Genomic DNA, 12387 nt, shown 5'->3' on the forward strand with positions numbered 1-12387 from the left:
CACCTCCTGTTTCTAACACGACGCAAGTTAGCGCTACTGTTTGCTGCCTGACGCCAGATGAATTGATTCCCATCAGTATTCTACTTGACACACATTATTGCCAGTTATATCCCAAATCAGGTTACGTACATAGGGCAAGTGAGAGCATGACTCCGGCCTTTTCGAAGAAAGAAACCGAGAACAGTTCTGGAAATCTCTTGGTCCATCATGGCCATGGGACATGGGCTGGTAAGTACTTTTCAGTGTCAATAGACTTCGCCAACAGTCGTACACTGTAAGATGTTTCCTTTTATTCTGAAAGCAACCAGTGTCGACGATTCATTTTGTCATCTTCAGTCCCCATAAGCTTTTATCTAAATACACGCACTTATCTTATAGCGACATAAAACACTGGGTATTGTGAATTCCACTCGCTGTACAAATGCTTCAAACGATGTTTTGTTTTATTCTGAACGCAACCAGTTTCGGCAATTTATTTTGCCATCTTCAGTCCCCGTAGGCTTTTATCTAAATACACGACCTTATCATATAGCGCCATAAAACACTTAATATCGTGAATTCCAATCGTACAAATGCTTCAAACGAAGACGTGACAGCAACCGAGCCTCCAGTGTTTTACGGCGTTTATTTGGATAAAAGCTCCGAAAGCGCGTATCGATGATGTTTCGTTGAATGGTTCGCACGCTGACATTTCGTGATGGCCCGGCATCCAATAGTGCAGCAATTTGCTGAAGGATTGCACTTCTGTCACGTTGAACCATTCTCTTCACTCGTCGACGGTCCCTTTCGTGCAGGATCTTTCTCGGGCTGCGATGTCGAAGATTTTGTGTTTTACCGGATTACTGATATTCGCGGTACACCCGGGAAATGGTCGTACGAGAAAATCCCCACTTCATCGCTACCTCGGAGATGCTATTTCCCATCGGTCGTGCGCCTAGTATAACACCACGTTCAAACTGACTTAAATCTTGATAATCTGCCACTGTAGCAGCAGTAACCGACCTAACAACTGTGCCGACATTACCACCGTATTCTGGCTGTTTACACATCTCTGTATTTGAATACGCATACGCGTACTAGTTTCTTTGGCGGTTCAGTGTAGTCCAGTTCCTGATTTAATGTCGAACGGTCCCAGGACCGTGCTCACAACCCGAACCACACGCCACTGTTAAGCACTAATGAAGGACTGGGTCCCTCACTTCGATTGCATATAATTCATTAAGGTCAATCCAACAGATTTATTTCAAATAACAAAAATGAGGTTACATTTGAATCTGTCTGAGATTAAACATGAATAAAAAAAAATTTCAACATCAGCTGATTCAGTGTGTGAAGTGCGAGTTAAGCCAATAACCAGATAAACTAAATAATTCTCCGTAATTCAAAGAAGGAGAAAAACAAAATTGAATCGATACAGCCCAATGACAAATATCCAAAAAACCTTACAATACTACTCAGAAGAATACACTGAAGTGGGGAGCAGTTATTCACCCGACAGAACACTTCAAAATGAGTTCAATAACACCGCTGTGTGCCCCAGAAAAGTGCAAGACATTAAATACACTCCATTTGACGAATCAGAAATGCTAATGTTGTGTACACAGTTCCGCGTAGTCAGCGCGTACACAACTTTCCCACTAGAGCGCGCCCCGCTAAGCACAACAGCGCAGGCGCAGCGCTCGTCCGTCTCCGCACTACGAGATGGCGCTGCCTTAGAGACGGACCAAATTCTGCTTACGCCGATCCGCGTATTAATATGTCACGCAGCCAATGAGATTGCTGCTAACGTAGAACCTTCTCTCCTCGCGGATCACACTCGCACAGTGATAGCTGAACGCGCAATGTATTATAACGAGTGTACAGACCTCTGATTAGTCAGTCTGCATTTGTCTGCACCAGTCTGTACCAGTCTGTACCAACCTATAGTCAAGTTTCAGTCTGCGCCTAATAAGATTACCATATTCCTGTACATAGCCACGAAGATAAATGTATTAACGTACCAAGACCAAAGGAACTTCAGATTGTCAATTGTAAACAGCATCCAGAATCAAGTTACGTAATGTCTATGCTTGTTATTATTTTAATAAATGTGCATGAAAATTAATCAGGTTCTGTTTAAAGTTGGTCCCCGTCAATCTGCTACTCTAAGCGTGCAAGTGGCATTTCTATCGCCTGACCTAACGGTAAAAGGTAAACACGCCACAATAAGACCACGAGACATATTGCTGACACTCGCCTACTTAGTTAGAGCGACAAGTCAAGTAATCTGATGATGTCTGTACTGAAGGTCTTACAGTACGCACACGACAGGTCATTAACATTACGCCACTCCTGTTTGAACTGCAGTGTCCCAAAGAAACAGGCGCTTAATCTGAAAGAACAATTTTTTTAAATGTTTAAATTACAGCATTAAGGAATTACAAAAGATGTCCAATCGAACCCCCCCCCCCCCCCCCTTATAGTTGAGGCACAAATCTTTCTCCTTTCAAGGCGTAGGCTGAGCCAGAAACGCAGCATGCCACAAAAACACAGTTTTGCTGTGAAATCTTACAGGACACGCGGAAGCAGAAACAGACAAGGGGTCGGCACCCACAAATAACGCAGGCTAAGAGTCAGGCCAGGAGAACATCCTACGAGAACTTGCTCACACTACGCTCACCACAAACTGCAGACATTCCGGCCGGACATCCGCTGGCGGTGGCTGCCAGAAGGACGAAGCAACCGACAGGCCCACGCTGTGTCCGCCACTCGTGGTCTCGCGGTAGCGTTCTCGCTTCCCGAGCACGGGGTCCCGGGTTCGATTCCCGGCGGGGTCAGGGATTTTCACCTGCCTCGAGATGACTGGGTGTTTGTGTTGTCCTCATCATTTCATCATCGTACAGGAAAGTGGCGAAATTGGACTGAGCAAAGGTTGGGAAATTGTACGGGCGCTGATAACCACGCAGTTGAGCGCCCCACAAACCAAACATCAACAGACCCACGCCGTGCTTCTCACACGGGCACCTCAGTTTGTACAAACACCTCGGCCGACACCAACTCCGGACTCCACTCTCACTGGCAGGCTCGGCACAGTTTATACGAAATGCCTTCCAGGCAACCAGTTAAACCGCCGCAGGAGTTCCACGATTAGCAAACAGCCCCAGCGTGACAGACGTCACACGTGGGCACACGCCCGAGCCACGACTCCGCCAGCCTCACCGGCCGCCCCAAACCGACCGCCTCTCGCCGTGCCGCGCGCCCCAGCCGGAAACGCAGAGACGCTCATGCCCGGGGGCGCGCCGATCGCCGATCGCTGATGATCGACCGGCGATCTGGCTCATCGAATTTGATCTCCAGCCGGCGATGTCAGTGCGGTCGGCCTGTAGTGACGTCCCGGAGACGTGTGAGGGCGGTGGGCCTAGTGCCTCCGCCGTGTGTGCGGCGAGTGCGGGAACGATGGGCCGCCCCACGCGGCAGCACGCGCCGGCAATGAGTGCCGCGTGGCGCGGGTTAGCGGCGAGGGAGGCCGGACACTGCGCGGCCTCCAGCTGCCCCACTGCCGACTGCCGCCAGTGGTGGCCATCCACAGCTACACCTGCCAGCCGCAACGCACAGCAGCAGTCCTCTGGTGCGGCACAGGCATCGTGTCGTAGTCCAGCAGTTAGACGTGCCGTCCACTCAACAAGTCGCTCTACATCTACATTTATACTCCGCAAGCCACCCAACGGTGTGTGGCGGAGGACACTTTACGTGCCACTGTCATTACCTCCCTTTCCTGTTCCAGTCGCGAATGGTTCTCGGGAAGAACGACTGCCGGAAAGCCTCCGTGCGCACTCGAATCTCTCTAAAATTACATTCATGATCTCCTCTGCAGGTATAACTAGGTCGAAGCAATATATTCGATACCTCGTCCAGAAACGCACCCTCTAGAAACCTGGACAGCAAGCTACACCGCGATGCACAGCGCCTGTCTTGCAGAGTCTGCCACTCGAGTTTGCTAAACGTCTCCGTAACGCTATCACGCCTACCAAATAACCCTGTGACGAAACGCGCCGCTCTTCTTTGGACCTTCTCTGTCTCCTCCGTACGACGATGAATGATCACTCGCACTCCCGTCGCTTACCGTGAATACTTTTACTCTCGCAGCGTATACACGATGCGTTCTGCAGAGAACTCACCTGGCACAGACACCGTGGCAGGGCAGTGATATTATTGTGGGGTAAAGCCAGTCGCCACAGACACATCAGTGATGCAATTGACGTGCTGCTGAAGCCACAAAATCTGGACTCTGGAGCAATACAAGAGTCGTTTGGTCGGATAAATCTCGTTTGATGCTGAAACTTCATGGCAGATTAAAACTATGTGCTGGCCAGGCCTCGAACTCGGGACCTTTTGCCTTTCGCGGGTAAGTGCTCTACCGACTGAGCTACGCAAGCACGACTCACGCCCCGTCCTCACAGCTGTACTTCTGCCAGTATCTCGTCTCCTACTTTCCACACTTTACAGAAGCTATCCTGCGAACCTTGCAGGACTAGCACTCCTGAAAGAAAGGATATTGCAGAGACAGGGCTTGGCCACAGCCCGGGGGATGTTCCAGAATGTGATTTTCACTCTGCCAGGAAGTTTCGTATCAGCGCACACTCTGCTGCACAGTAACGACATCACTGCATCACTCTCTCCTCATGTAGTAACGACATCACTGCACCACCCTCTCCTATGCACAGTAATGACATCACTCCACCACTGTCCTCTGGCCAGTAACAACATCACTGCGCCACCCTCTTGTCTGTACAATAACGACATCACAGCAACACTCTGTCCTCCAAACGACATCACTCCACCATCCTCTCCTCTGTACAGAAACGACATCACTGCGTCACCCTTTCCTCTGTACAGTAATCACATCACTACTCTCTCATCTGAACATTGACGACATTATTGCACCATCCTCTCCTCAGTATTGTAAGAATATGAATGCAGCACTCTGCTCTCTGCATAGTAAGCACATGACTGCACCACTGTCCTCTCCAACAGTAATGAGATCACTGTACCACCCTCTCATCTACACAGCAATGAGATCACTGCACCACCCTCTCACCTACACAGTAATGAGATTTCTGCACCACCCTCTCACCTACACAGTAATGAGATCACTGCACCACCGTCTCACCTACACAGTAATGAGATCACTGCACCACCCTCTCACCTACACAGTAATGAGATCACTGCACCACCCTCTCACCTACACAGTAATGAGATCACTGCACCACCCTCTCACCTACACAGTAATGAGATCACTGCACCACCCTCTCACCTACACAGTAATGAGATCACTACCCCACCCTCTCACCTATGCAGTAATGAGATTTCTGCACCACCCTCTCACCTACACAGGAATGAGATCACTGTACCACCCTCTCACCTACACAGTAATGAGATCACTGCCCCACCCTCTCACCTACACAGTAGTGAGATCACTGCACCACCCTCTCACCTACACAGTAATGAGATCACTGCACCACCCTCTCACCTACACAGTAATGAGATCACTGCACCACCCTCTCACCTACACAGTAATGAGATCACTGCACCACCCTCTCACCTACACAGTAATGAGGTCACTGCACCACCCTCTCACCTACACAGTAATGAGATCACTGCACCACCCTCTCACCTACACAGTAATGAGGTCACTGCACCACCCTCTCACCTACACAGTAATGAGATCACTGCACCACCCTCTCACCTACACAGTAATGAGATCACTGCACCACCCTCTCACCTACACAGTAATGAGATCACTACCCCACCCTCTCACCTATGCAGTAATGAGATTTCTGCACCACCCTCTCACCTACACAGGAATGAGATCACTGTACCACCCTCTCACCTACACAGTAATGAGATCACTGCACCACCCTCTCACCTACACAGTAATGAGATCACTGCACCACCCTCTCACCTATGCAGTAATGAGATCACTGCACCACCCTCTCACCTACACAGTAATGAGATCACTGCACCACCCTCTCACCTACACAGTAATGAGATCACTGCACCACCCTCTCACCTACACAGTAATGAGATCACTACCCCACCCTCTCACCTATGCAGTAATGAGATTTCTGCACCACCCTCTCACCTACACAGGAATGAGATCACTGTACCACCCTCTCACCTACACAGTAATGAGATCACTGCACCACCCTCTCACCTACACAGTAGTGAGATCACTGCACCACCTTCTCACCTACACAGTAATGAGATCACTGCACCACCCTCTCACCTACACAGTAATGAGATCACTGCACCACCCTCTCACCTACACAGTAATGAGATCACTGCACCACCCTCTCACCTACACAGTAATGAGGTCACTGCACCACCCTCTCACCTACACAGTAATGAGATCACTGCACCACCCTCTCACGTACACAGTAATGAGATCACTGCACCACCCTCTCACCTACACAGTAATGAGATCACTGCCCCACCCTCTCACCTACGCAGTAATGAGATCACTGCACCACCCTCTCACCTACACAGTAATGAGATCACTGCACCACCCTCTCACCTACACAGTAATGAGATCACTGCACCACCCTCTCACCTACACAGTAATGAGATCACTGCACCACCGTCTCACCTACACAGTAATGAGATCACTGCACCACCGTCTCACCTACACAGTAATGAGATCACTGCACCACCCTCTCACCTACACAGTAATGAGATCACTGCACCACCGTCTCACCTACACAGTAATGAGATCACTGTACCACCCTCTCATCTACACAGCAATGAGATCACTGCACCACCCTCTCACCTACACAGTAATGAGATTTCTGCTCCACCCTCTCACCTACACAGTAATGAGATTTCTGCACCACCCTCTCACCTACACAGTAATGAGATCACTGCACCACCCTCTCACCTACACAGTAATGAGATCACTGCACCACCGTCTCACCTACACAGTAATGAGATCACTGCACCACCCTCTCACCTACACAGTAATGAGATCACTGCACCACCGTCTCACCTACACAGTAATGAGATCACTGCACCACCCTCTCACCTACACAGTAATGAGATCACTACCCCACCCTCTCACCTATGCAGTAATGAGATTTCTGCACCACCCTCTCACCTACACAGGAATGAGATCACTGCACCACCGTCTCACCTACACAGTAATGAGATCACTGCACCACCCTCTCACCTACACAGTAGTGAGATCACTGCACCACCCTCTCACCTACACAGTAATGAGATCACTGCACCACCCTCTCACCTACACAGTAATGAGATCACTGCACCACCCTCTCACCTACACAGTAATGAGATCACTGCACCACCCTCTCACCTACACAGTAATGAGGTCACTGCACCACCCTCTCACCTACACAGTAATGAGATCACTGCACCACCCTCTCACCTACACAGTAATGAGGTCACTGCACCACCCTCTCACCTACACAGTAATGAGATCACTGCACCACCCTCTCACCTACACAGTAATGAGATCACTGCCCCACCCTCTCACCTACGCAGTAATGAGATCACTGCACCACCCTCTCACCTACACAGTAGTGAGATTTCTGCACCACCCTCTCACCTACACAGTAATGAGATCACTGCACCACCGTCTCACCTACACAGTAATGAGATCACTGCACCACCCTCTCACCTACACAGTAATGAGGTCACTGCACCATCCTCTCACCTACACAGTAATGAGATCACTGCACCACCCTCTCACCTACACAGTAATGAGATCACTGCACCACCCTCTCACCTACACAGTAATGAGATCACTGCACCACCGTCTCACCTACACAGTAATGAGATCACTGCACCACCGTCTCACCTACACAGTAATGAGATGACTGCACCACCCTCTCACCTACACAGTAATGAGATCACTGCACCACCGTCTCACCTACACAGTAATGAGATCACTGTACCACCCTCTCATCTACACAGCAATGAGATCACTGCACCACCCTCTCACCTACACAGTAATGAGATTTCTGCTCCACCCTCTCACCTACACAGTAATGAGATTTCTGCACCACCCTCTCACCTACACAGTAATGAGATCACTGCACCACCCTCTCATCTACACAGTAATGAGATCACTGCACCACCCTCTCACCTACACAGTAATGAGATCACTGCACCACCCTCTCACCTACACAGTAATGAGATCACTGCACCACCCTCTCACCTACACAGTAATGAGATCACTGCACCACCCTCTCACCTACACAGTAATGAGATCACTACCCCACCCTCTCACCTATGCAGTAATGAGATTTCTGCACCACCCTCTCACATACACAGGAATGAGATCACTGTACCACCCTCTCACCTACACAGTAATGAGATCACTGCACCACCCTCTCACCTACACAGTAGTGAGATCACTGCACCACCCTCTCACCTACACAGTAATGAGATCACTGCACCACCCTCTCACCTACACAGTAATTAGATCACTGCACCACCCTCTCACCTACACAGTAATGAGATCACTGCACCACCCTCTCACCTACACAGTAATGAGGTCACTGCACCACCCTCTCACCTACACAGTAATGAGATCACTGCACCACCCTCTCACCTACACAGTAATGAGATCACTGCACCACCCTCTCACCTACACAGTAATGAGGTCACTGCACCACCCTCTCACCTACACAGTAATGAGATCACTACCCCACCCTCTCACCTATGCAGTAATGAGATTTCTGCACCACCCTCTCACCTACACAGTAATGAGATCACTGCACCACCCTCTCACCTACACAGTAATGAGATCACTGCACCACCCTCTCACCTACACAGTAATGAGATCACTGCACCACCCTCTCACCTACACAGTAATGAGATCACTGCACCACCCTCTCACCTACACAGGAATGAGATCACTGTACCACCCTCTCACCTACACAGTAATGAGATCACTGCACCACCCTCTCACCTACACAGTAATGAGATCACTGCACCACCCTCTCACCTACACAGTAATGAGATCACTGCACCACCCTCTCACCTACACAGTAATGAGATCACTGCACCACCCTCTCACCTACACAGTAATGAGATCACTGCACCACCCTCTCACCTACACAGTAATGAGATCACTACCCCACCCTCTCACCTATGCAGTAATGAGATTTCTGCACCACCCTCTCACCTACACAGGAATGAGATCACTGTACCACCCTCTCACCTACACAGTAATGAGATCACTGCACCACCCTCTCACCTACACAGTAGTGAGATCACTGCACCACCCTCTCACCTACACAGTAATGAGATCACTGCACCACCCTCTCACCTACACAGTAATGAGATCACTGCACCACCCTCTCACCTACACAGTAATGAGATCACTGCACCACCCTCTCACCTACACAGTAATGAGGTCACTGCACCACCCTCTCACCTACACAGTAATGAGATCACTGCACCACCCTCTCACCTACACAGTAATGAGGTCACTGCACCACCCTCTCACCTACACAGTAATGAGATCACTGCACCACCCTCTCACCTACACAGTAATGAGATCACTGCACCACCCTCTCACCTACACAGTAATGAGATCACTACCCCACCCTCTCACCTATGCAGTAATGAGATTTCTCCACCACCCTCTCACCTACACAGGAATGAGATCACTGTACCACCCTCTCACCTACACAGTAATGAGATCACTGCACCACCCTCTCACCTATGCAGTAATGAGATCACTCCACCACCCTCTCACCTACACAGTAATGAGATCACTGCACCACCCTCTCACCTACACAGTAATGAGATCACTGCACCACCCTCTCACCTACACAGTAATGAGATCACTGCACCACCCTCTCACCTACACAGTAATGAGATCACTACCCCACCCTCTCACCTATGCAGTAATGAGATTTCTGCACCACCCTCTCACCTACACAGGAATGAGATCACTGTACCACCCTCTCACCTACACAGTAATGAGATCACTGCACCACCCTCTCACCTACACAGTAGTGAGATCACTGCACCACCCTCTCACCTACACAGTAATGAGATCACTGCACCACCCTCTCACCTACACAGTAATGAGATCACTGCACCACCCTCTCACCTACACAGTAATGAGATCACTGCACCACCCTCTCACCTACACAGTAATGAGGTCACTGCACCACCCTCTCACCTACACAGTAATGAGATCACTGCACCACCCTCTCACCTACACAGTAATGAGATCACTGCACCACCCTCTCACCTACACAGTAATGAGATCACTGCCCCACCCTCTCACCTACGCAGTAATGAGATCACTGCACCACCCTCTCACCTACACAGTAATGAGATCACTGCACCACCCTCTCACCTACACAGTAATGAGATCACTGCACCACCCTCTCACCTACACAGTAATGAGATCACTGCACCACTGTCTCACCTACACAGTAATGAGATCACTGCACCACCCTCTCACCTACACAGTAATGAGGTCAATGCACCATCCTCTCACCTACACAGTAATGAGATCACTGCACCACCCTCTCACCTACACAGTAATGAGATCACTGCACCACCCTCTCACCTACACAGTAATGAGATTTCTGCACCACCCTCTCACCTACACAGTAATGAGATCACTGCACCACCGTCTCACCTACACAGTAATGAGATCACTGCACCACCCTCTCACCTACACAGTAATGAGGTCACTGCACCATCCTCTCACCTACACAGTAAGGAGATCACTGCACCACCCTCTCACCTACACAGTAATGAGATCACTGCACCACCCTCTCACCTACACAGTAATGAGATCACTGCACCACCGTCTCACCTACACAGTAATGAGATCACTGCACCACCGTCTCACCTACACAGTAATGAGATCACTGCACCACCCTCTCACCTACACAGTAATGAGATCACTGCACCACCGTCTCACCTACACAGTAATGAGATCACTGTACCACCCTCTCATCTACACAGCAATGAGATCACTGCACCACCCTCTCACCTACACAGTAATGAGATTTCTGCTCCACCCTCTCACCTACACAGTAATGAGATTTCTGCACCACCCTCTCACCTACACAGTAATGAGATCACTGCACCACCCTCTCACCTACACAGTAATGAGATCACTGCACCACCCTCTCACCTACACAGTAATGAGATCACTGCACCACCCTCTCACCTACACAGGAATGAGATCACTGCACCACCCTCTCACCTACACAGTAATGAGATCACTGCACCACCCTCTCACCTACACAGTAATGAGATCACTACCCCACCCTCTCACCTATGCAGTAATGAGATTTCTGCACCGCCCTCTCACCTACACAGGAATGAGATCACTGTACCACCCTCTCACCTACACAGTAATGAGATCACTGCACCACCCTCTCACCTACACAGTAGTGAGATCACTGCACCACCCTCTCACCTACACAGTAATGAGATCACTGCACCACCCTCTCACCTACACAGTAATGAGATCACTGCACCACCCTCTCACCTACACAGTAATGAGATCACTGCACCACCCTCTCACCTACACAGTAATGAGGTCACTGCACCACCCTCTCACCTACACAGTAATGAGATCACTGCACCACCCTCTCACCTACACAGTAATGAGGTCACTGCACCACCCTCTCACCTACACAGTAATGAGATCACTACCCCACCCTCTCACCTATGCAGTAATGAGATTTCTGCACCACCCTCTCACCTACACAGTAATGAGATCACTGCACCACCCTCTCACCTACACAGTAATGAGATCACTGCACCACCCTCTCACCTACACAGTAATGAGATCACTGCACCACCCTCTCACCTACACAGTAATGAGATCACTGCACCACCCTCTCACCTACACAGGAATGAGATAACTGTACCACCCTCTCACCTACACAGTAATGAGATCACTGCACCACCCTCTCACCTACACAGTAATGAGATCACTGCACCACCCTCTCACCTACACAGTAATGAGATCACTGCACCACCCTCTCACCTACACAGTAATGAGATCACTGCCCCACCCTCTCACCTACACAGTAATGAGATCACTGCACCACCCTCTCACCTACACAGTAATGTGATCACTACCCCACCCTCTCACCTATGCAGTAATGAGATTTCTGCACCACCCTCTCACCTACACAGTAGTGAGATCACTGCACCACCCTCTCACCTACACAGTAATGAGATCACTGCACCACCCTCTCACCTACACAGTAATGAGATCACTGCACCACCCTCTCACCTACACAGTAATGAGATCACTGCACCACCCTCTCACCTACACAGTAATGAGGTCACTGCACCACCCTCTCACCTACACAGTAATGAGATCACTGCACCACCCTCTCACCT

General features: G+C 49.8%; 2 protein-coding genes across 2 annotated transcripts; both read left to right on the forward strand.

Annotated features, from left to right (window-relative positions):
* The first annotated feature begins 4985 nt into the window (after positions 1-4985).
* Positions 4986-7868, forward strand: LOC126109818 (uncharacterized). The gene has a single exon (XM_049914876.1). It carries the CDS (start codon positions 4986-4988, stop codon positions 7866-7868), a length of 2883 nt encoding a protein of 960 aa, XP_049770833.1.
* A 27-nt stretch (positions 7869-7895) lies between these two features.
* Positions 7896-11900, forward strand: LOC126109819 (uncharacterized). The gene has a single exon (XM_049914877.1). The coding sequence runs from the start codon at positions 7896-7898 to the stop codon at positions 11898-11900; it is 4005 nt and encodes a 1334-aa protein (XP_049770834.1).
* The last annotated feature ends 487 nt before the right edge of the window (positions 11901-12387 follow it).

Source organism: Schistocerca cancellata, chromosome 12 (genome assembly GCF_023864275.1).
Source record: "Schistocerca cancellata isolate TAMUIC-IGC-003103 chromosome 12, iqSchCanc2.1, whole genome shotgun sequence".
NCBI classification, from domain to species: Eukaryota; Metazoa; Arthropoda; class Insecta; order Orthoptera; family Acrididae; genus Schistocerca; species Schistocerca cancellata.